The sequence below is a fragment of the Lissotriton helveticus genome, chromosome 2_1 (assembly GCF_964261635.1).
Source record: "Lissotriton helveticus chromosome 2_1, aLisHel1.1, whole genome shotgun sequence".
Classification (NCBI taxonomy): Eukaryota; Metazoa; Chordata; class Amphibia; order Caudata; family Salamandridae; genus Lissotriton; species Lissotriton helveticus.
In genome coordinates this window covers 1,627,013,708-1,627,041,413 of record NC_136059.1, presented here as the reverse complement: position 1 = coordinate 1,627,041,413, position 27,706 = coordinate 1,627,013,708, and the positions used below count along the sequence as shown (strand labels likewise).

The following is a 27,706-nucleotide window of genomic DNA, read 5'->3' as shown; positions in this document are numbered from 1 at the left end:
GGCTTGTCATGCTCTGCGGAAGCCTTCATGTCATTCCCGGCTCCACTCGGAACCTGGAACCACCTGACACGCACCTAAGACATATTGTCGCCCTTAACCAAGGACTTGTGGCATTGTGACCACCCTCATTGGCCTTCCTCTCTATTCCTTGACAGCTATCATACAGCAGTGATCAATATGTTCTAACCTGGTCCTGAAGATGACCTGAATTTATCACAGGTAGACATTTGATTGCCTACCCAGCGCAACTTCTGGCACATTTTTGATCTTTGAATTTGTTTATGATGTTAAATGTCCCTCATAATCATATAGGTCCATTTCTGTACATTCACAACCATTTAATGAATTGTTAAAAATCTTTTCTTTTTGCGTCGTCTTCCCACTGTGTTCTTATCTTACTTGTAACTTGCGCCTTTCTCACAATTGCACGAGCACTGTTGTGCACAAGTTCTTGTGGGTTACACCCTCATTCAATGTATATAGTGTTGACATTGTTTCCTGTTTCCCCTTCCTACCCTCTTTTTCTTTCTCACAAAATATATATTTGCTCTCTATCAAATTAAAGAGTTATTGACATCTCCCTGTTTCCCTACCTTTGCAATTTATGTGCATAATTGATAGAAAAATTATTCTTAATTATTACCTGATGAGGGGTTGTTTGTTACATTACTAGACACCCAAGTCTCAACTGGGTCTATGGGTATTCTCCTGATGTTGTTTATTGCTGCACATTTTTGACAAAGTTTCCAGGTATCACTTCAATGTTTGTAAAACACAGTTTCCTGTTAATAACAATGCTGCCTTGAGGGACTTTCATATAATTTAAGATAGATGTTGCATATCTGGTAACAAGAATAATGGGCAAGGATAATGCCACAGTGAAATATAATGATAAACCTATCTTGGAAATGCGTACCAGTATGATTTAGACCTGGGATAGTCTCCCCTCTAGATATTGGGAATTTGTAACTGTAAAGGTTAATATTCTACCAAACCTTTGTATTTGTTTTAGTCAGTTCCATTGATAATCCCAAATACATACAATTTTGCTATTCACAGCTTAATTTGGGGATACAAGCGAGTCCCACTGGCCATTAAATTCTTGAAATTACCCATCTTGAAGGCGGGTGATCCATTCTAGATTTTACCTTTAATTTTCAGGCTCGAAGGAGGGAACACATGGTCACCCTAATTACCTGCACACCACACAGGGGGGCTCTACGCACACACTAGATTTGTTTATGATCTAGTGCTTGGGTGCCTATTGAGATTATCACACTCAAATTATTACATGCAAGTACAATTTAAGGTAGTTAAGATCGGGCTACAGATATTAGTGACGCGGGTCAAGATGTTTAGGATTAAGAAGTATAATTCATATATTTCTTTGAGGTTCGAGTCATCATTGTGTGGTCTCTTTTCCGAGAACTTATTTTGGTACAACTCGAGGTAACGAACAAGGCATTTGCAAAAAGTGCACTCTGGATCAATTCCTATGAAAAATGTACATTCTGTAGTCCTATTTTTTTTTCTGCTGCTTGAAAATATTGAAGATATAACCTCTTGATGGTCATATAAATCAAATATTGAAATGTCCAAACTTTGCTTCAAGAAGGAATCCAATACAGATTGAGGTACTCACAGGAGCAAAGATACAATTACAGCTCTTTCGCACCATCAATATATTATCCACCTGCTATACTATTGAAATGGAGGTGCCAAAGCAATTCCAACTGAACTAGATGTGATTAGAGAACATACAAAATGCCTTATAGAGTTCTGGGCAACATTTATTCAGGCAGTAAGTAATATCACCTAAATAGAGATTATTTTTAACGAGCCAACAATTATATGTAGTCTAAAAGAACAAACAGATCATCAATATGCAGGGCTATATTTAAATTCAATTGTTGCAGTTTGATGCGGTTTTGCAAACCATGACCCTGAACTCCCTTGCTTGCAATGTCGGTGATTATCCATGTGTAGTTTAAATTACGTTTTCATAAAGTGATTTATTAGGCATAAGACAGTAAAGATTAAAGTGCGTATAGCCCTGGAGTGTGCCTCGTCCATGGGGATTTGCTGTGACTCAGGTCCAAAACAGGTGAGTCGACTGCAGATGAACTCACCTGCTACTCTTGGCAGGCACAGGTTCTCTCTCCTTTGTGGTCGTGCATTGACAGCGCCCGGAGTTTTCCTGCACTCTGCCGGCAGGGTAAGTGACACCATGCTCCCTAGGGGGAATTGCGATTCCGACATCCGGTTCATCGATCTCAAACTTGGGTCACAATGCTCCTATGGTGTCCTCATTTGCTCAATACGGCCTGACCAGTCTCAGTCCTCATTGGTACTCGTGACCAAAGGGTCGCCGCCGCCCGTTATCTATGGGCTCCTGCCCGATCAACACATCTTTTCCTGGCAGCATTGCTGCACCGCTACCACACAAGGCTTCAGCCCTTACTGCACAGCATTCTTTAACATAGTGTCCCCTTCTGGCATACGGAGTTGCCACAACACTACTACGCAAGGCTTCAGCTGGTACCACATGGCATTCTTTTTCGCTGCCATCTCCACTGCTGCCCTCTCCTGGCATCGCTGACTGGGTCTCTGAATCTGCCCTGCACATTGTCAAGAACCCAATCAGTGCAGCAGCCATTTCCTCACACTTTGCACACAGTGCCCACTCAACAGGGCTTCCTACTGGACCTTACTCCCCCCAGCGCTCTCCAATTCCTCACATGGCACATTGGTCTTGGAAAGCAAGCAGGCACTGATGCTCCGGGCTCCTGGGAAGGTGTTAATGGATTTCCTAGGTGATGACTCCTCACCCAGCAGGGAGACTAGCAGGCCTTATCCACCAGTCCTGGTCACAGGAAGAAGTCTTGCAGAGCTTTCCCTCCTCACACAGCCCATCTGGCTGCTTGGCAGTTGACAATGGTTGGGGTCTCAACCTCCCCTTCCTATTGTTCATTTCTAGACACCTAGGCCCTAATTACGATGTCAGGCAGACTTTAATCCGCCCAACACCGTTTCGGTGTGGGGACCAATTGACCATAGGTCGGCGGTTCCAAAACACCCTATTACAATGCGACTGCACATTATGTGGTCACAAACTCTAATTTCCCTATGGGCGCTTGTGCAACGGTCAGAAACCGGCCTCAGCACAAGCTCCCATAGAGAAATGGGAGCTCCTGTAAATCCCTGCACTGCATGGCATGCACCTCACTGTGCCTGAGACACAGAGCAGGGATTTACACCAGGCCCCCAACTGTAGGCCACAGAAGCATGGGGACCATGCTAGGGGCAGCCAAAGTTGTTTACCGACAGGCTTTTCATGTGGGAGAGCCCGATATGAAAAGCCCGTCAGAAACTGACATCATAATCCCGATGGCATAAATGCCATCCGTAGGGGATTATATGCGGCCTCTGACTGGTAGACGGGCTCCTTGAGCCCGTCGGAAGCCAGTCAGTCCGACTGGCCAGTTTAAACTCCAACCACCTACATTGCAATTAGGTGGTCTGACTTTAAGCCAAACACGACCTCCGGAGGCTTTCCGACCGACATCCTAATGAGCCCCCCACTGTTTTTTAGGGTCTAAGTCTGAAGTTTTATGGTGGAGTTCTGCTTCTTTTGAAGGACATACTCCTCTGCTCCCTCCTCCTCTTGAAAAGCAGTCTGTCACAACAGGGGTGACTAGAGTTCACACCTGGATGCCAGCCACAGTGATATGTGCATCAAAAGGATGACCCAGGGCTCCCTGTCCTAATCTTTATGATTCTCTTAGCAGCCCCATCTCCTTCCTGAGAAGTGCTCAGGCCTCATCCTCAGGACCACTCAGTTAATCAAAGAGCACTCTTGGAAGCACACAGGGGTGGCCTAGTCATCTCCCCTCACCCAGCATACAGGAATGCAGCAATCCAGATATCTGTCTGGGGGGGGGGGGGATCTCTCTACGTCCACTCCATGTTTCACCATGACCATGCCAAATTAAATCCAGGGCCCTCTATGTATTGTACCATCACAGGCATACATACATCCAGTGCATGCATATAACAAATACGCACTGCACAGTAAAGTCTCCTCTGTGTACTGTACAACTCATAGGCACATATACATCCAACACATGCATTTAGCATGCATGTGCTGCCCGGCACTGTATGAATTATGTACTGTACCACTCACAGGCACACATACATCCAGCATGAGTATTTAACATGCACACACTGCACAGCACTACATTCTTTAGGTATGGTCCCATTCGTAGGCACATCAATCAATCAATCAAAGACATTTATAGAGCGCACTACTTACCCGTAGGGTCTCAAGGCGCTTGGGGGGGGGGGTGCCGTTACTGCTCGAACAGCCAGGTCTTGAGCTTCTTCCTGAAGGAGAGGTGGTCTTGGGTCAGGCGCAGGTCGGGAGGGAGGGAGTTCCAGGTCTTGGCGGCCAGGTAGGAGAAGGACCTTACTCCTGTTGTCGCTCTTCTGATGCGGGGGACGGCGGCGAGGGCGTGGCTGGCTGATCGGAGGTGGCGTTTGGGAGCGTAGAAGTTGATCCGGTTGTTGAGGTAGCTCGGGCCTTGTTCGTGTAGGGCTTTGTGTGCGTGGGTGAGGAGGCGGAAGGTGATTCTTTTGTTGACGGGGAGCCAATGCAGGTCTCTCAGATGTCCGGAGATGTGGCTGTTTCGTGGGATGTCGAGGAGGAGTCTGGCTGAGGCGTTCTGGATCCGCTGGAGTCTCTTCTGGAGCTTGGCGGTGGTTCCGGCGTAGAGGGCGTTGCCGTAGTCCAGTCGGCTGGTGACGAGGGCCTGGGTGACAGTCTTCCTGGTCTCGGTGGGGATCCACCAGAAGATCTTCCGTAGCATGCGCAGGATGTTGAAGCATGACGAGGAGACGGCGTTGACTTGTCTGGTCATGGAGAGGGAGGAGTCCAGGATGAAGCCCAGGTTGCGTGCGTGGTCCGTCGGTTTGGGTGCGGTGCCCAGGGCGGGGGGCCACCAGGAGTCGTCCCAGGCGGAGGGCGAGGAGCCCAGGATGAGGACCTCCGTCTTGTCTGAGTTCAGTTTCAGGCGGCTGGTCGTCATCCACTCGGCTACATCTTTCATCCCTTCGTGCAGGTTGGCTCTGGTGGCGGCGGGGTCGTTGGTCAGGGAGAGGATCAGCTGGGTGTCGTCGGCGTAGGAGATGATGTTGAGGCTGTGTTGGCGTGCGATGGCCACGAGGGGGCTCATGTAGATGTTGAAGAGGGTGGGACTCAGCGAGGATCCTTGAGGGACGCCGCAGATGACTTCGGTGGCCTCTGACTTGTACGGTGGTAGGCGGACTCTCTGTGTTCTTCCGTCGAGGAAGTAGATGATCCATTCTAGTGCCTTCTCCTGGATTCCGACGTTGCTGAGGCGCTGCACTAGGGTGCGGTGACAGACAGTGTCGAATGCCGCGGAGAGGTCTAGGAGGATGAGGGCCGCTGTTTCTCCGTTGTCCATCAGGGCTCGGATGTCGTCGGTGGCAGCGATGAGGGCGGTCTCGGTGCTGTGGTTGGCTCGGAAGCCAGACTGTGAAGGGTCGAGGGATCCATTCGTCTCGAGGAAGGCGGCCAGCTGTTTGTTGACGGTCTTCTCGATGACTTTGGCTGGAAACGGGAGGAGTGAGATGGGGCGGTAATTCTTAAGTTCGGTGGGGTCCGCTGTAGGTTTCTTGAGTAGAGCGCTGAGTTCGGCGTGTTTCCAGCTCTCCGGGAAGGTGGCGGTGTCGAAGGAGGTGTTGATGATGTCCCGCAGGTGGGGTGTGATGACAGCGTCGGCCTTGTTGAATACGTGGTGAGGGCAGGGGTCGGTCGGAGACCCGGAGTGGATGGAGTTCATCATGCGGACGGTGTCTTCGGTGCTGATCGGAGTCCAGGCGCGGAGGGTGGTGGTGGGCGGTGTTGCTGCGGTCGTGGCGTGCGTCGGTTGAGTGCTGAAGCTGTTGTGTATGTCCGCGATTTTGTTGTGGAAGTAGGAGGTGAGGGAGTTGCAGAGGTCTTGCGATGGGGTGATGTCGTTGTTTCCGGCGTTGGGGTTGGAGAGCTCTTTCACGATGTTGAAGAGTTCCTTGCAGTTGTGTGCGTTGTTGTCCAGCCGGTCCCTGAATGCAGTTTTCTTGGTGGCGCGGATCAGTTGGTGATGCTTCCGGGTGGCGAGCTTGAGGGTGGTCATGTTGTCCGGTGTTGGTTCCCTTCTCCAGGTTTTCTCGAGGGCTCGGCAGTTCTTCTTGGAGCTCTTGAGTTCGTCGGTGAACCATGGGGCTTTCTTGCTGCCGGGTCTGCTGGGCGGGGTTCTCAGGGGGGAGAGTTCGTCCGCGCAGTTGCTGATCCACTCCGTGAGGTTGTCGGCGGCCTGGCTGGGGTTCGCTGAGCTGGCAGGAGGGTGCTGGCTCAGGGTAGCGGCGAGCTGGTCGGCTGTGATCTTGTTCCAGCTTCTTTGGGCAACCTGTTGCTGGTGGTGGTGGATCGTCGCTCTTCTGAAGGTGAAGTGGACGCAGCTGTGGTCCGTCCAGTGGAGTCCTGTGGCGTGGCTGAAGGCGATGTCTTTGCTGGATGAGAAGACGGCGTCGAGTGTGTGTCTGGCGAGGTGGGTGAGGGTGGACACCAGCTGCTTGAGTCCGAGGTTGTCGAGGTTGTCGAGCAGGGTGATGGTGTTGCGGTCGCTGTTGTTCTCCAGGTGGAGTTGAGGTCCCCCAGGAGGATGTAGTCAGCAGAGCGGAGGGCGTGTGGGCTGACGAAGTCGGCGATGTCCTCGCTGAATTGTGTGCGTGGTCCCGGGGGTCGGTAGATCAGGGTGCCTCTGAGGGTGGTCTTTGGGTCGGTGTGGATCTGGAAGTGCAGGTGTTCGGCGGTGGTCAGGGTGTCGTCGGTGTTGGTCGTGATGCGGATGGTGTCCCTGTGGATGATGGCGATGCCTCCTCCTGTGTTGTTGATGCGGTCCCTTCGGATGATCTTGTAGCCCTCTGGGATGGCGATGGCGATGTCGGTCGCTGAAGAGTCGTTCATCCAGGTTTCAGTGAGGAAGGAGACGTCTGGGGCTGTGGTGTCAAGCAGGTTCCAGAGTTCGATGGCGTGCCTGTGTACGGAGCGGGTGTTGATCAGGATGCACTTGAGGTGGTTGTTGCTGGTGATCGGCTTGGAGGGTGCTGGTGTGGGGCAGGTCCGGATGCATGAGAACTTGCAGGCGTTACAGCTGAAGGGTCCGTGGGTGTGCTTCGGGGTGGCTTGGGGCGGGGAGGCACACGCAGCAGCTGGTGGCCGTGCGGCGCGGGGGTGTCCTAAACTAGGTCATGCATCTCCAGCACATGCATACACCATGCATGCACTATCAGTACTGCATTATCCCTCTATGGCACCCCCCCCAGGCACACATACAGCCGGTGCAGATACATCCTTTCTGCACTGCTCAGCCCTTCACACCATTCTGATGTAGACTAAGGGTGAGTTAATCACAAATCAGCAGAACCCCAAAAATGTGTGGGAGCCAATAGGCCTCACTCCTGTGACACCAGTTAAAAAGGTTCTGTTCACTCCTACTGACCACTATACGGTATGCTACCACCACCGCACTTATGCTGCTTACATCTTGGTGAAGGTAGTAACCTTCCACCACTATGAGCGTAGCATTTGGACACTCCTTCTGGTCGAGCATGAAAGCAATACATGAGACTGGCCTATGTCATGGAATGCATACATGATCTCGGTTTGCCTATGAGAAAAATCCACATTAGGGATCCAGATATCAATTCAGTTCTGCACTCAGGGCGGGAGTGCATGTCTTTACTATGAAGAGGACTTATCTGTCCCAACATTGTTCGTTTTATGCAACTGAGATTTAGCATTGTTATCAGAGTTGTAGGATTTGTCTAGCTCTGCTGTGATATTTGGACAACTGTTCAACCCTGTTCAATCGCAGATGATACTCATATGCGCCATGTAGAAGTCCATAATCAGAATGGTTTTAGCTGTGTGTAATACGCAATGCCCTTTGGTCAATTTCAAGGGAAATTGTGCTGAAAAATCCACACTTTTCCACCTTTTTTCAAAATGAATCGTCAAATTCCTCACTTCAACATACTTTCCCAGGAAATAGCTCACCAACAGTACAATATAGGCGAGTGAGTTCCTAGATTCAGTGACAGTTTAAATCAATGTCCACTTTTGGTGATGGCTGCAACACTGGAAAGGAAGTAATGGCTGGTCCTCCTGGTACTGCATCTTTCGTCTCCAGATATCCCCTTTAGAAGAATACCTAATCAACGTGGGGCGCTGAGGATGCCAGAGCCATGGTGATTTTATCTTATATAAGGAGGAAGACAAACAATGCAATATATTTAGGGAACCAAAAAAAACACAAACGCAGAGCTTGTGTGGTATAGAGACATATACGTGTGCATATGTGTGCATTAGTAAGTTCTGTATTCCTTAAAGACGTTTCTATGTGCAGTGACTGCCTGCAAAGTTAAAAGTCTGATATCTGGCTGCTCAAAAAAGCCTAGTTTGTGGTCACAAAATCTGAAATTTAGAGGCACTAAAGTTGTCCAATGCCAATTTAAAGGGACTATGAATTAGGGAGCAAAATTTAAACTGGTATGCTTGACACACAGGTCTGAATGTGTAAGAGATGCCCCTAACTCGCAATAAAAATAGGACAAAAGTTCCAAGATATAGAGAAAGTCCACCCACAGAAAAGCTCAATTAAATTTCATTATTTATTTTTCATCATTCAGTATTTTTGTCACTCTTTTTTTAGAAAATAGAAAAGATAGAAAATAGAACACATAAGTGAATTAATTTAGAGTAACAATACAAAGAAAACATCACAATAATCTAATCTTATCTAACTAGCACATACAATTTCATGAAACACAAAGAAGAAACAGCCAAAAATTTACAATATTCAGAAAAAAATATAAATAAAGATTCACACTATACAAGTCCAACAACCAAGACACAATTATATATAAAAAAATAACTTTTGTCCTATTTTTATTGCGAGATGGGGGCATACTTTACATGTTATACAGTACGTATCTTCCCCTGGTGGGATGTTCCCTTTGAATTGGCATTCTCAGGGTCCCTCTTGTGTTTATTTAACTGAATGTGTAAGAGGGCTATATCACCTGGGAGTGGCTCACATGTTCCTATTAACTTACAACTTGTATCTCTGTAACATTTCTTGCACAATCCACCAGGTGGTGGACTTCCACATGGGCATAAAGTAAACGCGCATACATTTGAAACACCTTTGAGATTCTTGGGTTATTGAGTCCAGGATCACCTTTAAATTGGTGCAGTGGGCATTGACTATGCCAGAACACACAATCGTAATGAATGCACTGCCCCATAGCAGCCATAATAAACTCACGCCTGCCCTGGGGAGTCTACAGGGGTCATACTGCCTGTACGCCACCTCTTTGTGGCACACAAGAGCGCCCCTTGAGAGCTCCTTTACACCCAGGTCTATAATACAGCGAGGTATCAAAGACAAGGTGGTTTATCATTTGCTTGGGACCACGCCCCCATGCAAATGAGGGAACACCCAGAGATGTTTTAAGGCTTGGCTAAAATGGGCTCTAGCTGTGCGACAAGCCTTTCAGAGGGTCCCAAGAAAGATGGGGACCTTCTCAACAATCTGACTGTGTACACTGTGTTCTGCTCATAGTCCTGCCGTGATAACCTCAAATGTTTCAACATAAATCCTTTTAAATGCCATTTTAATTTAAGTACGTTTTTAAAAAGGGGAACTGAAGTAATGTGCGAATTTATTACAGACATTTTGTAGAGAAACGTGGTACCATATTTTTTTAACCCATTGCAATAAATTATTTTATTTCAGCTGAAAACAGTATTGGGTGAGAGCCACAGACATTGTTTGTGAGAACACAAATAATCATAATATTGGAAACAAGTCACTATGCAACATTCTGGGACACATATTGTGAATATAAGATGCGAAAATATTTAGAATACGGTTCAGTGTGTGGCACACATTTTACATTTTGTTTTAGCCTATTCACCTACTCTATAATTTAGTAGTTTACTTTAGGCCATGTTGACATTAATAAAGTGGCACATAACCTCTTCCCTCGTGAGCTTCCTCAGCAAGAATCACTGGTGACAGCACCCTTTCTCTGCAAGTTAAATATTCATAAAATCTGAAAGACAACGGCACTCAGCCTAGTGCATAGTCCTCATTCCACTTGCGAGCATAGTGCACAGCTACTCTGCTCCACCTGAGGAGACTCGGTCACTTTTGTGTGAGGAAAGCCTGCTTGCTGTCTGTCCATGCCCAAAACCTGTTGTGTGTGTTAAGGCAGCTTTCGGTGCTGTAGCCTATATGCTGTACCTCGCCTATGTGTGATCTTTCTTGTGTCCGGGACACTTTGCAATGCTGCTGCCCATATTGACCTGCTGTGCACGTGAAGGGACATGCAAACTTCATCCATCCTTCGCTTGGGCGGTTCTGTAGCCCCTAGAATACCAGTGGTGATGCCTTTTCTTTCAGCCTAGGCTGTGCAGGAGATATCTTCACTGGGGCTGTTGTGTTTATGAGAGAAGCTTGCACTTCTGCCGCCTTGGTGTGCCCCCTACATAAAGGGAAGTGTCCATTATTTCAACAACGCTAAAATGTATCAGTGCTAGGTGCATGTACTTCTACTAAAAGCTTACTGTTAGAAACGGGACCCTGGCCGGCCAAGACTCGCGTCGAGGTCAGTCAGGGATCACCATTTCTAAGGTCAGGGCTAGGGAGTCACACACCAAGATAACCCCCGCTCACCCTCTAGGTAACGTGGCGCGAGCAGCAGGGCTAATCTCAGAGGCGATGTGTAAAGCGTTTGCGCGCGCACCCCAGCGACAACAACCAAAGGCCCACCACAAAGGAAACTCCACACAAGGTTATATCAAAAATAGCCTTTGTATTATAATAATAAAAACACATTAGATAACACACACACTTTACAATGTGCCAACAGGCACGGGCAAGATTTACAAGGGATTATGTACAGGACAGGGCCACCTGGACCACTGTCAGGGGTATGCACTTGTTAGAAATAATACTTGTAGGTATAACACTTTAGCACATAAACATACAATGACTGTAACACAGAAATAGTAAATGTAGCATACAACCAGTAACTACTGGTAAAGGGAAAATACCTCCTACGCCACCCTAGTCTCTGTAGGGAAATCACGCAGGGAGCTAGGACCTATGGAAGGAAAACCTATCACCTCCTACGCCACCCTAGTCTCTGTAGGGAAATCACGCAGGGGGAAGGAAACCTAAAATAATCACCTAGGCAAGTAACATTTAGCAAAGGCAATCAAACACAAACAATCCTCTAAGCAGGTCACTTTTAGCAAAGGGGAATAAAAGAACAAAGAATCACCTAAGCAGGTCACTTTTAGCAAAGGTAATAATAAACAAGAATTGCACATGAAACATTAAAACACATTCAGAGGTGCAGGTAGAACATTTGCGCACAAATCAAATAAGCAAGTAACTCATAAATTGCGCAGGGTGCACATGGCACAACACTAGAACTGTCCCTCAGGCCAACTGGCCTCGCAAGGGGCTGAAATGCCCTGAGTCTCAAAGTCAGGGAAGGCTGCGCAGGCAGCACAGCACAAAAGCCTAAACGTAGCAACTTGTCCACTAAGTGCTGGACAGTTGTAAAACAGGACTGGGCAAACGTTGGAGCCAGGTGGGCTCGAGAACAAGTGGGCAAGGAGCCTCTCAGGGGCTCGCAAAGCAACTGGCACCCTCAGAGCCTCTCAGGGCTCACAAAGCAGATATGCTGGCACTAAAGAGCTTCAGCGCTCTTTAACAATAAAAGGGCTCAGGAGCCTCTCTGGCTCGTAAATCACAAACTGCCCCCAGAGCCTCCTGTGGGCTCGCAATCAATGTGGGCGCCTCGAGCCTCGCAGGCTCGGGAATGGTGAGGCCTCTGGAGCCCTCGTGGCTCCCACCAAGAAAATGCCTCGTTGCTCGTTGGAGCGGCCCTCTGCCACTGGGGCCGCTCAAGGCAAAAGGAAATTGCCCCTGCAAGCGTGGGAGCGGCCCGCTGCCCCTCGGGGCCGCTCACCCAACCAGGCAGCTTCCAGCACGAAGCCCTCGTGGCTTCACTGTCACTGCACTGCCACACTCGGTGGAGCGGCCCGCTGTCAACCGGGGCCGCTCTGCTCTCAATTGGGAGGCCCCCAGCCCTCCTACACTCACCGGCTCTCCTGCGGGTTGCTCCGGTGCGGCGGGCGGGACTCCTCTCCCTCTCCAGGCGCCTCGGGGACACGGCCGGCTGCTCTTCTCTTCGCTGCTCGGCTCCGGGGGCGGGACTTCCGGTTCGCCTCTCCCGGGCCGCGCAGCGATTGGCTGACGGTCCTAGCACTTCCGGGTCGTCGCGGGCAGCGCGGCGGCCCGTTTTAGACAGGCAGGCGGGCTCACAGTATCCGAGGAGTGGGCTCCCTCGTGATACTTACAATATCCAAAAACGGGGCAATGCCGGGTGGCACCGGCCTTCAATTAAAAAGGTAAAGCGAGGTGGGCACTCGCTCGCCCAAAAATCGGCAATATCGGTCCCAATGCCGGGTGGGCACCGGCCAGGTCAATAAAGCGCTCCCAAGCGCTCAGGGGCTCAAGAAGAAGCGCGCTCAGCGCTAAAAAGACAAGCAAAGCGCTATTGAGCGCTGGGGCACCAGGAAAGCGCGCCTAGCGCTATAAATCAAGATCAGGGCGCCTCCAGGCACAGGAAAGCTCCAGCAGGGTCTGGAGACAGGCAGAGGGGCAAGGCAGGGCCAGAGCCAGCACACTGGGTCTCCCGGCAGGGAGACAAGCCAAGTGGCGGTCCTCCTGGCCCCAGCAGCAGCAGCAGCCCCCTCTGGCAAGGATCCACAAGCAGAACAATTTCTGTGGGGACACAGCCCCATATTTATACAGAGAAATCCTTTGTTAGGAGGTGCAGGGTGGGGGGAAACCAGTTGCAGCTGGCTTGGGAGTACCCTTGATGGCCCAACCACCCCTTTCATTCACTGGGGAGGCTAGGGTCATTAGACAAACCACAGGGGGGCGGAGCCAGCATTGTGTGGGGAAAAACCCAGCCCATCCAGGACACAGATCTACTCCTCCCACACATCACTCATGCTGATCTCACACTCACCACCGGGCAGACCCATCCAGACTTCCTGGAGCCTGGCATGCCAGCCAGCTCCAGCCAATCACGCTCCACTATCCTCACTGCACACATACATCAATGTCCAGAAGTAGCACTTCCCTTCTAGACACACACAAGCCGCACATACCATTGCGCAGCATTCGCTCTCACGAGTTCATACATACTAAACTCGAGCCTGCACTCCCCACACATCAGGAACTACCAGGGCACACACATTCCCCATGCATTCCTATGGGAGGGCAGGCCAGCCATACTACACGCACGCACTTTCACTCTGGGACACAGGGAAAAAGTGCGCCAAGACCCAAAAATCACTACACAGGGTCACAAATAAAGGCAAAAAGATTAGGGGTGAACCTGCCCTAAGGCCCAAGTCTAACACGACCCCCTTCCAGCCAAAACGCAGGGTAGACCGATCACCACCGTGATGGGCTTCCCTGCTTGGGGCGATAAAACAAGGACGCGGGCCCACAACGGCAGGGACACCCTCCTGTTTTACGCCACGGTGAACCCCTAGGGTTCCTTCTAAAACTACTGTAGGGACTAACTGGGGTACCCCACTGATACTCTCCAGCTGCCCTCGGCCAGGACCAGGCCCTAGGCCATTCAGGTACCACTGGATCCTGCCTACTCACAAAGTGGGGGGTAGTAACCCCTGGCACATAACAGCCATTTTCCACTCTTCCTGTCTGCAAGACAGGGCTAGACTGCCACTGGTTCTCCAGCCTAGGGTCTACAACCTTAGGTGGACCAGGAGTCTCAGGGAAGGCTCTCCTCCCCTTACCTCTTCTCCTAGGGTTCCTCCTCCTCCTGCGAGGGGTACCCTCTAAACACCACTTTCCCAACCTAGGGTTTAACCCCTCAGGTGGTACCGGGGTCAGAGGTGGGCTTTCCCACCCTCTGCACCCCCTTCCAGAGTCCTGCTCCCTCCCAACCGGGGCGGTACCTCTGGAGAAAGAACTGGTTAGGACACTGTTTACAGTATTCCCACCCTTCAGGTCAGGCGAATCCTGAACCTGGACCTCCAACCTCCGGTCTAGAACCTTTGGTGGAATCACTGCCTGGCACTCCAGGACTTCTGGGGACTCACATCCTATCCCCCAATCACTCCTTTCACTGGACTTCTGTACTCTCCCTCCTGGAGCGGTACTGCCAGCTTCTAGGACCATAGAAGCTCCGCTTACAGATGCTCCAGGTTCTCTACACACTAGGAGATCTCCCTCAAGTGAACTAACAGGCAAGTCTAGGTTCCTTTCCTGGTGTTCCCTAAAGAAACCATCCAGGCTCTGTGACAGGGCTTCGGGCATCTGGGGACTCTCGGTCACACACTCACTCCCGCTCCACTGAGACAGGCAGTCAGCCCCTACACCCTTCTCACTAACCAAGGACCTAGCTGGGCTACTCTCACCCTCTTCCACCACACTGGGCTGGAAGACACCTGACCCACTATTGTTGGAATCACTCACGAGTGACTCAAAAGAACCTTTCGCACTGTCCCAACGGTCTGCTTCCGCTGCAAGCTCACATGCAATAAACGATCCAAACTTCAACAGGTGCTGGCGCAACTCTGGCACACAACAACTGAGCAACTGCTCTCTGATAAACATATCGAACAATATGTCCCAATCACATTTCGTGGGCTCCCGTACCCAATCACACAGGGCTCCACAACAGTCATCCTCAAAGTCTACCCAAGACTGATGAGACGGTTTCCTAAGGTTCCTAAACCTCAACCTATTCTCCTCCTCTGGGGAAACAGGAACCATACTCGGGGAACTGGGAGTGGGACTGTCCACACTAATATTTAAAAAGCTGCCACCACTGGACTCCACCCTCCCTGGGGAATCCAGACAATTACAATTATACTCAGGGGATAACCTACTCTCCCTGAACAAGGCCCTCTCTTCCCTCCTATCCAACCACTCCTCTGGGGACAGGGAAAGGGATGGGGCGCTGGTACTGACACTGGACTCAGCAAGGGACTCCCTACCTATGGGGTCCTCACTATCTGCTGACATCCATCCACTGTCATCCTCATACAACTCACATTCTTCAGGGCTCTCCACAGACTCACCATCCTCATGACGTGCGGCCCGGGCCCTCTCTCTCTCACTGTACTCAAGATCCCACTGACCCTTTTGCCATTGGATCAGGCTGTCCCTAAGCTGGGACTGAGTATCCGACACACTCACCTCCATGCCTCCCTCTTCACAGAATCTGACCAGCTCTGACCTACTGTACCTAAAAAGACAACAGAGATCAAAAACAGGCTCCATTTTGGCGGACGTTCTCAAGAAGAGTTTGACACAGGGAACCTGGGGGTCTGAGCTTACACAGGAGTACACAATTACACAATTCAGCAAGATTCCTATCTCAGAACTTGCACTCCACTATCCAGCGTAACACTCACTCATTCACACACAACCCTCCCCTCGGACTGGTAAGGCAGTTTCTACCACCCCTGATTATCTCAACCTGACCACTAGCGACACAGGTACCAAACTCTGGGAGCAGGGCGGGGAACAAGGTACTGGACAAAATACAAATGACACCTTTCAGGAGAAGCAAAACTGAACTTCCCTAAAAAACAATAATCCCCAAAATGTGGTTATCTAAAATTGCAGAGTTTTGAAGTGTGGCCTGTCGCCACTGTGGTACAACGCAAACGCAAGTCCAATCCGCACCGCTAGCCACCAATGTTAGAAACGGGACCCTGGCCGGCCAAGACTCGCGTCGAGGTCAGTCAGGGATCACCATTTCTAAGGTCAGGGCTAGGGAGTCACACACCAAGATAACCCCCGCTCACCCTCTAGGTAACGTGGCGCGAGCAGCAGGGCTAATCTCAGAGGCGATGTGTAAAGCGTTTGCGCGCGCACCCCAGCGACAACAACCAAAGGCCCACCACAAAGGAAACTCCACACAAGGTTATATCAAAAATAGCCTTTGTATTATAATAATAAAAACACATTAGATAACACACACACTTTACAATGTGCCAACAGGCACGGGCAAGATTTACAAGGGATTATGTACAGGACAGGGCCACCTGGACCACTGTCAGGGGTATGCACTTGTTAGAAATAATACTTGTAGGTATAACACTTTAGCACATAAACATACAATGACTGTAACACAGAAATAGTAAATGTAGCATACAACCAGTAACTACTGGTAAAGGGAAAATACCTCCTACGCCACCCTAGTCTCTGTAGGGAAATCACGCAGGGAGCTAGGACCTATGGAAGGAAAACCTATCACCTCCTACGCCACCCTAGTCTCTGTAGGGAAATCACGCAGGGGGAAGGAAACCTAAAATAATCACCTAGGCAAGTAACATTTAGCAAAGGCAATCAAACACAAACAATCCTCTAAGCAGGTCACTTTTAGCAAAGGGGAATAAAAGAACAAAGAATCACCTAAGCAGGTCACTTTTAGCAAAGGTAATAATAAACAAGAATTGCACATGAAACATTAAAACACATTCAGAGGTGCAGGTAGAACATTTGCGCACAAATCAAATAAGCAAGTAACTCATAAATTGCGCAGGGTGCACATGGCACAACACTAGAACTGTCCCTCAGGCCAACTGGCCTCGCAAGGGGCTGAAATGCCCTGAGTCTCAAAGTCAGGGAAGGCTGCGCAGGCAGCACAGCACAAAAGCCTAAACGTAGCAACTTGTCCACTAAGTGCTGGACAGTTGTAAAACAGGACTGGGCAAACGTTGGAGCCAGGTGGGCTCGAGAACAAGTGGGCAAGGAGCCTCTCAGGGGCTCGCAAAGCAACTGGCACCCTCAGAGCCTCTCAGGGCTCACAAAGCAGATATGCTGGCACTAAAGAGCTTCAGCGCTCTTTAACAATAAAAGGGCTCAGGAGCCTCTCTGGCTCGTAAATCACAAACTGCCCCCAGAGCCTCCTGTGGGCTCGCAATCAATGTGGGCGCCTCGAGCCTCGCAGGCTCGGGAATGGTGAGGCCTCTGGAGCCCTCGTGGCTCCCACCAAGAAAATGCCTCGTTGCTCGTTGGAGCGGCCCTCTGCCACTGGGGCCGCTCAAGGCAAAAGGAAATTGCCCCTGCAAGCGTGGGAGCGGCCCGCTGCCCCTCGGGGCCGCTCACCCAACCAGGCAGCTTCCAGCACGAAGCCCTCGTGGCTTCACTGTCACTGCACTGCCACACTCGGTGGAGCGGCCCGCTGTCAACCGGGGCCGCTCTGCTCTCAATTGGGAGGCCCCCAGCCCTCCTACACTCACCGGCTCTCCTGCGGGTTGCTCCGGTGCGGCGGGCGGGACTCCTCTCCCTCTCCAGGCGCCTCGGGGACACGGCCGGCTGCTCTTCTCTTCGCTGCTCGGCTCCGGGGGCGGGACTTCCGGTTCGCCTCTCCCGGGCCGCGCAGCGATTGGCTGACGGTCCTAGCACTTCCGGGTCGTCGCGGGCAGCGCGGCGGCCCGTTTTAGACAGGCAGGCGGGCTCACAGTATCCGAGGAGTGGGCTCCCTCGTGATACTTACAATATCCAAAAACGGGGCAATGCCGGGTGGCACCGGCCTTCAATTAAAAAGGTAAAGCGAGGTGGGCACTCGCTCGCCCAAAAATCGGCAATATCGGTCCCAATGCCGGGTGGGCACCGGCCAGGTCAATAAAGCGCTCCCAAGCGCTCAGGGGCTCAAGAAGAAGCGCGCTCAGCGCTAAAAAGACAAGCAAAGCGCTATTGAGCGCTGGGGCACCAGGAAAGCGCACCTAGCGCTATAAATCAAGATCAGGGCGCCTCCAGGCACAGGAAAGCTCCAGCAGGGTCTGGAGACAGGCAGAGGGGCAAGGCAGGGCCAGAGCCAGCACACTGGGTCTCCCGGCAGGGAGACAAGCCAAGTGGCGGTCCTCCTGGCCCCAGCAGCAGCAGCAGCCCCCTCTGGCAAGGATCCACAAGCAGAACAATTTCTGTGGGGACACAGCCCCATATTTATACAGAGAAATCCTTTGTTAGGAGGTGCAGGGTGGGGGGAAACCAGTTGCAGCTGGCTTGGGAGTACCCTTGATGGCCCAACCACCCCTTTCATTCACTGGGGAGGCTAGGGTCATTAGACAAACCACAGGGGGGCGGAGCCAGCATTGTGTGGGGAAAAACCCAGCCCATCCAGGACACAGATCTACTCCTCCCACACATCACTCATGCTGATCTCACACTCACCACCGGGCAGACCCATCCAGACTTCCTGGAGCCTGGCATGCCAGCCAGCTCCAGCCAATCACGCTCCACTATCCTCACTGCACACATACATCAATGTCCAGAAGTAGCACTTCCCTTCTAGACACACACAAGCCGCACATACCATTGCGCAGCATTCGCTCTCACGAGTTCATACATACTAAACTCGAGCCTGCACTCCCCACACATCAGGAACTACCAGGGCACACACATTCCCCATGCATTCCTATGGGAGGGCAGGCCAGCCATACTACACGCACGCACTTTCACTCTGGGACACAGGGAAAAAGTGCGCCAAGACCCAAAAATCACTACACAGGGTCACAAATAAAGGCAAAAAGATTAGGGGTGAACCTGCCCTAAGGCCCAAGTCTAACACTTACCTGACGGAAACATAGTGGCCTGCAATTTAGTTTTTCTCTCAGTGATTTTAGAGTTGCATTGAAAAACATTTCTGTTGACTTTAAAAGTTTTACATTCACAATATTGCTCCATAATGGGAATCATCCTTTACAACGCAACCATTACATCGCACTACACTTACAACGCAGTCAATACATCCCAACATCCTTTACAACGCATGTCACTACAACGAAGGCATTACAACGCATGACACTACATCGCATGACACTACATCGCATGTCACTACAACGCAGGCATTACAACGCATACCATTACAATGCACACCATTACAACGCATAGAACCCCTACACTATCCAAAACCTACCCTGCTGTTGCACTCCCTGGAGTTAGAATAGTAATTTTTACCCCTATACTATCCAATACTTACCTGAAATGCAATGTAATGGTATGCGTTGTAATGGTATGCGTTGTAAAGGTATAATGCGATGTAATGAACTGCGTTTTAAAGGTAGTTCCTAAAAATGCGACGTGGTGTCATGCGGTTTAATGGAGTGCGTTGTAAAGGATGCTACGATGTAAAAATTGTGTTGAAAAGGCATGCATTGTTAATGTATGCGTTGTAACATCATACATTCCTCCATAATCCAGTCTTTAATGAGTGGCATTCTAGACAGGGGCCACCAAAATATGTTTGGCCCAGCGCCATGCATATTTTGCCACAGGGAATGCCAACATGAGATCCTGCAGGCTTTTCAGGTGTGCCAGCAAGAGCTGCTTTATAGATGGGCCGCCCAAGCATTTGTGACGCCTTCTGTAATACCAAAGTACTCCAGAGGTGTAAACAGCGAGCCCTGGGGTCTGTTCGGGCATTTGGGGCACTTTTGATAATATGGCCCCTGTTTTCCTGGACATGTTTACCTATCAGTTCAGCATCATCAGATCAGAATGATCTTTAGGACGATGCATAGGGGATGACACAGATATAGGAAGAAGCACATCAGATTATGAGAACCAAACAATTAAGCAAGCATAAGCAAATTGGAAATGTCTGGTTTTAAGATTCTCATGCTTGGCATGCATGGACATTCAGAAATGCTCCCAGACTATTTTGCACCCTGGCTAAGTACACATTGTCATTTCCTGTTCCGCTGATGTCTGTGCCCAGGTTTTTATTTCCCTAGCTTGTCATGCTAAATTGCAGAAGAACCGCAGTTTGGGGACTGTAAACACTGCTGCAATAAACTAATAGCTAATTGTCAAAAAGTCGCTTAACCCCTCCACTGAGCGCGTCGGACAATGGCCGTCGCAAGCACTACCTCGGTAGTGCTGCGCACGTCCGTTGGCCGACGCGGCCCCGCCCACTCTTTTAAACCGCCGCTCTGCGGCGGAATTAGTGCAGCGGTTAAGTGGTTAATGGACTAAAACCAGGAGCAATGGACATTACACTGCAATGGGTAATTGCATGGCATTGACTCTATCACACTTTATGCAGCAAAAGAGAGAGCGGCAGTTGTGGAAACTCCTAAATGTGTCTATTTATTTTCAGTTTTTCATAAACTTACCTCGAGGCTGGGTCCCGCGACTCTGCTCCTGCTCTCTTGCCTCCGACACCAGGAATAGGAAGCAGGCAGCAAGGCTCCCTCCCCATAGCCAATCAGACACTCAGTTAAAGGCTGGACGGATGGGCATGTTCTCTATGCAGACTGTAATGCAGCCTGCATGGAGAACGAGGAAAGTGTGCATGGCTGTTTTGGCTGGCCCGAGAGGACCGACCAAACAGGCATTGCACACTTAGGAGTGGGCAAACCACTACTCCCCTGCCCTGCCCCGAGAGCAGAGCAGCCCCGCTCACCCGCCCACCTGCAAAGCAGCAGGACACAAATCATAAATTGATAATAACTCTAAGTTATTATAATTTTATGTTTCTACTTGGTACTGCTTAAAAGCAGTGGGGCGACGCTCCACCGCCATAGCGTAGGAGCCACCACTGTTTATTTTATTGCATTGATTTAATTGTTTTAGTATAAAGATGTGGCTCACTAGGCAACCATTTAAACAGGTTTCTGGTGCATTTTCCATTCTTTTATATGCCACTTTATACAAGTATTCAGAGACTAAACTTGTTGCTTTGTTTTTCTTCAGTGCTCTGAAGACAGACAGTATGTCTGGTGCTTTCCAACAGGAGCCGGAGGAAGCCTACCGTATTTCCACAGGTGAAAGACCTTGTTCAGACCACCCGTCTCCACTGTCCAAAAGCCAATCATTTCAGAATGTACTAGTCGAAGGTGAACCCCGGCTATGCATGTCTTTATGTAATCATCCAGTTTTCCTGGCTTCACGTCATAAGTACGCAATTCGTAGATTTCGCTATTTTCTTGCTGCTGTTCTGATGAAACGGATGCATACATCTGAAAAACATAAAAATGTAGGTTCTAAATCTTTTTGTTGGTTTGATGGACAAGACAACACAAAATGCATTTGGCACAGATGCCCAACTTGTGGGCCATATGCAATGACGCGCTAAATAGTGCATTTCAAACAGTTCCAACAAGGGGGAAAACAACCCACCTCCTCCCTTCCTCTAGACCGGCCCCTCCACCCTCTATCCCCCTCGACCCCATCCCACCCTCCGCCCCAGTTATGACCAAGGTGTACTAACCTGCAGTAGGCAGGTTAGTGACCCTGTGGCTGAGTGGAATATTGTGATAGCGCAGGAAGTCGCAGGAGGCGCATGTACCTAGGACAAGCGAGTGAGTGAAATTTGGAGCATAAGAGGGTGCTGAAAGGGTGCTACAGATCCAACAAGCATTGAAAATGCAATAGGTCTCGCAATAGAAGAGTTTGAAATTTTTCGTTTTGCAAATGGATGAGTGGCGTTGCGTGGATGAGTGGCGTTGCGTGGCTGAGTGGCGTTGCGTGGATGAGTGGCGTTGCGTGGATGAGTGGCGTTGCGTGGATGAGTGGCGTTGCGTGTGTGAGTGGCGTTGCGTGTGTGAGTGGCGTTGCGTGTGTGAGTGGCGTTGCGTGTGTGAGTGGCGTTGCGTGTGTGAGTGGCGTTGCGTGTGTGAGTGGCGTTGCGTGTGTGAGTGGCGTTGCGTGTGTGAGTGGCGTTGCGTGTGTGAGTGGCGTTGCGTGTGTGAGTGGCGTTGCGTGTGTGAGTGGCGTTGCGTGTGTGAGTGGCGTTGCGTGTGTGAGTGGCGTTGCGTGTGTGAGTGGCGTTGCGTGTGTGAGTGGCGTTGCGTGTGTGAGTGGCGTTGCGTGTGTGAGTGGCGTTGCGTGGATGAGTGGCGTTGCGTGGATGAGTGGGGTTGGAATGCAATAGGTCTCGCATTAGAAAAGTTGTAGTTATTGGTCTTGTAAATGACATATTTTATTTATTTTTTCGTTGTTAAAATTGCTAAATTGATGGCTTTGTCATTTACAATCCCAATAGTTATAACTTTCGCGAATGTGACACCGATAGCATTTGGAATGCAACATGTTTTGTATTTACGTGACTTATATGGCAGCTCTCGTCGTTATGCTACATCTCTAGAGAGCAGGAGAGTGCAGCAGGGGAGAGAAGCACAGCAATGCAATATGTCTCGTATTAGGAAAGTTTGAGCTATTGGTATTGTAAAGGACACTTTTTTTATGTATGTGCTTGTTTTTAAAATAGCGAAATAATAGCTTTGTTATTTACAATGCCAATAGTTTTATCTTTCGCAAATGTGACACCTATTGTAACACAATATGTGTTGTGAGGGTGAGTGAGGGTGAGGGGTTGAGGGTGAGGGGTTGAGGGTGAGGGGTTGAGGGTGAGTGAGGGTGAGGGTGAGTGAGGGTGAGGGTGAGTGAGGGTGAGGTGTTGAGGGTGAGGGGTTGAAGGTGAGTGAGGGTGAGGGTGAGGTGTTGAGGGTGAGTGAGGGTGAGGTGTTGAGGGTGAGTGAGGGTGAGGTGTTGAGGGTGAGTGAGGGTGAGGTGTTGAGGGTGAGTGAGGGTGAGGTGTTGAGGGTGAGTGAGGGTGAGGTGTTGAGGGTGAGTGAGGGTGAGGTGTTGAGGGTGAGTGAGGGTGAGGGTGAGGAGTTGAGGGTGAGTGAGGGTGAGTGAGGGTGAGGCTGAGGGGTTGAGGGTGAGTGAGGGTGAGTGAGAGTGAGGGTGAGTGAGGGGTTGAGGGTGAGGGGTTGAGGGTGAAGGGTTGAGGGTGAGTGAGGGTGAGGGTGAGGGGTTGAGTGTGAGTGAGGGTGAGGGTGAGGGGTTGAGGGTGAGTGAGGGTGAGGCGTTGAGGGTGAGGCATTGAGGGTGAGTGAGGGTGAGGGTGGGTGAGGGTGGGTGAGGGTGAGGGTGAGGGTGAGGGTGAGTGAGGGTGAGTGAGGGTGAGGGTGAGTGAGGGTGAGGGTGAGTGAGGGTGAGGGTGAGTGAGGGTGAGTGAGTGTGAGTGAGGGTGAGTGAAGCTGAGGGTGTGTGACGGTGTGTGAGGGTGTGTGAGCGTCAGTGAGTGTGTTTGCTGCATGTCTGATGCTTGTGGATGTCTGTTGCTTGTGGACGTCTGTTGCTTGTGTATGTCTGCAGCTTGTGATGCTTGTGGATGTATGACGCTTGTGGATGCCTGATGCTTGTGGATGTCTGATGCTTGTGATGCTTGTGGATGTCTGATGCTTGTAGATGTCTGATGCTTGTGATGCTTGTGGATGTCTGATGCTTGTGTATGTCTGTTGCTTGTGTATGTCTGATGCTTGTGGATGTCTGCTGCTTGTGATGCTTGTGGATGTCTGATGCTTGTGGATGTCTGCTGCTTGTGGATGTCTGTTGCTTGTGTATGTCTGCAGCTTGTCATGCTTGTGGATGTATGACGCTTGTGGATGCCTGATGCTTGTGGATGTCTGATGCTTGTGATGCTTGTGGATGTCTGATGCTTGTAGATGTCTGATGCTTGTGATGCTTGTGGATGTCTGATGCTTGTGGATGTCTGCTGCTTGTGATGCTTGTGGATGTCTGTTGCTTGTGTATGTCTGATGCTTGTGGATGTCTGCTGCTTGTGATGCTTGTGGATGTCTGTTGCTTGTGTATGTCTGATGCTTGTGGATGTCTGCTGCTTGTGATGCTTGTGTATGTCTGTTGCTTGTGTATGTCTGATGCTTGTGGATGTCTGCTGCTTGTGATGCTTGTGGATGTCTGATGCTTGTGGATGTTTGTTGCTTGTGGATGTCTGTTGCTTGTGGATGTCTGTTGCTTGTGGATGTCTGTTGCTTGTGGATGTCTGTTGCTTGTGGATGTCTGTTGCTTGTGGATGTCTGTTGCTTGTGGATGTCTGTTGCTTGTGGATGTCTGTTGCTTGTGGATGTCTGTTGCTTGTGGATGTCTGTTGCTTGTGGATGTCTGTTGCTTGTGGATGTCTGTTGCTTGTGGATGTCTGTTGCTTGTGGATGTCTGTTGCTTGTGGATGTCTGTTGCTTGTGGATGTCTGTTGCTTGTGGATGTCTGTTGCTTGTGGATGTCTGCTGCTTGTGTTGCTTGTGGATGTCTGACGCTTGTGGATGGGTGAGTGGGTGAAAGGTACACAGTGGATGAAAGGTACAGAGTGGGTGAAAGGTACAGAGTGGGCGAAAGGTACAGAGTGGGCAAAAGGTACAGAGTGGGCGAAAGGTACAGAGTGGGCGAAAGGTACAGAGTGGGCGAAAGGTACAGAGTGGGCGAAAGGTACAGAGTGGGCGAAAGGTACAGAGTGGGCGAAAGGTACAGAGTGGGCGAAAGGTACAGAGTGGGCGAAAGGTACAGAGTGGGCGAAAGGTACAGAGTGGGTGGAAGGTACAGAGTGGGTGAAAGGTACAGAGTGGGTGAAAGGTACAGAGTGGGTGAAAGGTACAGAGTGGGTGAAAGGTACAGAGTGTGTGAAAGGTACAGAGTGTGTGAAAGGTACAGAGTGGGTGAAAGGTACAGAGTGGGTGAAAGTTACAGAGTGTGTGAAAGGTACAGAGTGTGTGAAAGGTACAGAGTGGGTGAAAGGTACAGAGTGTGTGAAAGGTACAGAGTGTGTGAAAGGTACAGAGTGTGTGAAAGGTACAGAGTGGGTGAAAGGTACAGAGTGGGTGAAAGGTACAGAGTGGGTGAAAGGTACAGAGTGGGTGAAAGATGCAGAGTGGTTGAAAGATGCAGAGTGGGTGAAAGGTACAGAGTGGGTGAAAGGTACAGAGTGGGTGAAAGGTACAGAGTGGGTGAAAGGTACAGAGTGGGTGAAAGGTACAGAGTGGGTGAAAGGTACAGAGTGGGTGAAAGGTACAGAGTGGGTGAAAGGTACAGAGTGGGTGAAAGGTACAGAGTGTGCAAAAGGTACAGAGTGTGCAAAAGGTACAGAGTGTGCGAAAGGTACAGAGTGTGCGAAAGGTACAGAGTGTGCGAAAGGTACAGAGTGGGTGAAAGGTACAGAGTGGGTGAAAGGTACAGAGTGGGTGAAAGGTACAGAGTGGGTGAAAGGTACAGAGTGGGTGAAAGGTACAGAGTGGGTTAAAGGTACAGAGTGGGTGAAAGGTACAGAGTGGGTGAAAGGTACAGAGTGGTTGAAAGATGCAGAGTGGGTGAAAGGTACAGAGTGGGTGAAAGGTACAGAGTGGGTGAAAGATTTAGAGTGGGTGAAAGATTTAGAGTGGGTGAAAGATTTAGAGTGGGTGAAAGATTTAGAGTGGGTGAAAGATTTATAGTGGGTGAAAGATTTATAGTGGGTGACTGAAGCAGAGTGGGCGAAAGGTGCAGAGTGGGCGAAAGGTACAGAGTGGGCGAAAGGTACAGAGTGGGCGAAAGGTACAGAGTGGGCGAAAGGTACAGAGTGGGCGAAAGGTACAGAGTGGGCGAAAGGTACAGAGTGGGCGAAAGGTACAGAGTGGGTGAAAGGTACAGAGTGGGTGAAAGGTACAGAGTGGGTGAAAGGTACAGAGTGGGTGAAAGGTACAGAGTGGGTGAAAGGTACAGAGTGGGTGAAAGGTGCAGAGTGGGTGAAAGGTGCAGAGTGGGTGAAAGGTACAGAGTGGGTGAAAGGTACCGAGTGTGTGAAAGGTACAGAGTGGGTGAAAGGTACAGAGTGTGTGAAAGGTACAGAGTGGGTGAAAGGTACAGAGTGGGTGAAAGGTACAGAGTGGGTGAAAGTTACAGAGTGGGTGAAAGGTACAGAGTGGGTGAAAGGTACAGAGTGGGTGAAAGGTACAGAGTGGGTGAAAGGTACAGAGTGGGTGAAAGGTACAGAGTGGGTGAAAGGTGCAGAGTGGGTGAAAGGTGCAGAGTGGGTGAAAGGTGCAGAGTGGGTGAAATGTGCAGAGTGGGTGAAAGGTACAGAGTGGGTGAAAGATTTAGAGTGGGTGAAAGATTTAGAGTGGGTGAAAGATTTAGAGTGGGTGAAAGATTTAGAGTGGGTGAAAGATTTAGAGTGGGTGAATGAAGCAGAGTGGGTGAATGAAGCAGAGTGGGTGAATGAAGCAGAGTGGGTGAATGAAGCAGAGTGGGTGAATGAAGCAGAGTGGGTGAATGAAGCAGAGTGGGTGAATGAAGCAGAGTGGGTGACTGAAGCAGAGTGGGTGACTGAAGCAGAGTGGGTGACTGAAGCAGAGTGGGTGACTGAAGCAGAGTGGGTGACTGAAGCAGAGTGGGTGACTGAAGCAGAGTGGGTGACTGAAGCAGAGTGGGTGACTGAAGCAGAGTGGGTGACTGAAGCAGAGTGGGTGACTGAAGCAGAGTGGGTGACTGAAGCAGAGTGGGTGACTGAAGCAGAGTGGGTGACTGAAGCAGAGTGGGTGAATGAAGCAGAGTGGGTGAATATATATGTCTGATGCTTGTGGATGTCTGATGCTTGCATGTCTGCTGGGATGACAGCGTCAGTACAAGTCAAGCTCTAAGTTGGTGTGTGTCAGAACTGGTTGCCTCGGGGAAAAATACAAGTTCTCCCTGTAAATAAAGAAAGAGGAGGTGAGAAAGGAGGGTCCGGCTTGGAGCTGGGAAAGAGGCTGAAAGGGAGGGGAGAATGCATGGAGCGCATTCCAATGAAGTCTGTTGCGAGGCGTGGGGGGCAGCCTTTGATGTGCGAGAGAGCTGCCGTGAAAGAAGTAAACAGCAGGCATGTAATTAGGGGGGAGGAGAAGTCGCGCTGGGGTGAATACCTGAGGCCAAGCTGCCCGCGGGAGGGAGGCTGATGGCTGTGATGTGGACGCGCGTCGTGAACTAGCCTCTTGTTGCCTGTGGGAGGGAAGACGGAGGGAAGGCAGAGAAGGGATGGGGGGATGAATGCGACACGGCGGGCAGGGGAGGGGGCGGAGCGGGGAGAGCGGCATGAGGGTGTGAAAGCAGCAGGGGCCTGGAGTGCGGCTAAGGGAACTGAAGAAATGCGACACGGCAGGCAGGGGAGGGGGCGGAGCGGGGGCGTGGGAGGAGTGCGGCTGAGGGAAAATACATGCAAGCAGGCGGCTGGGGGCATGTGCACGCGCTTTTAAGCTCAATGCACATGCGCATTAAGCTTGAATTTCACGGGCACTGCAAGGAATCGCCACGATTCCTTGCAAGTTGGTTAAAGACTGTTTAAGCCCCTATAGTCTCGCAAGCTCGATGCGCATGCGCATCGACAGGCGAGACCTAAAAAGGAAACTCCGTCACCTTGGAGAGAAAAGGAAATGCGCTCCATACGCAGCACATACCATAACCTGTGCAACCATCCCTGCATCAAGGGTGTCCTATCCGAACCCCATGCTGACAGTATATTCTGTAGGGCAGCCCACAAAGCTATACCCATCTGCTTCCCTTTACATGATTTGAGGGGGAATGTAAGTCTGTCGGAGATGCCCTTTGATAATATATTCCGGGAATCGTAAGATAGTGGTGTCGAAGTGGAAGTCTATTTCATCTAGGACCTGGGTCCAGTACGACTGAAGCTTGGGACATTCCCACAGAATGTGCAACAAGGTTCCATCCTCTCCACATTCCCTCCAGCAGCCTGG

At 50.4% G+C, this 27,706-nt stretch overlaps 1 protein-coding gene across 2 annotated transcripts in view; it reads right to left on the bottom strand.

Annotated features, from left to right (window-relative positions):
• LOC144819875 (protein NipSnap homolog 3B-like) overlaps window positions 1-27,706 on the bottom strand; it is a 414,627-nt gene that overhangs the window by 308,521 nt on the left and 78,400 nt on the right. For both annotated transcript variants that reach the window (XM_078677599.1, XM_078677598.1), the window contains exon 2: window positions 20,953-21,160. In XM_078677599.1, coding sequence (XP_078533725.1) covers window positions 20,953-21,160 — 208 coding nt within the window. The remainder of the gene's footprint in view (window positions 1-20,952; window positions 21,161-27,706) is intronic.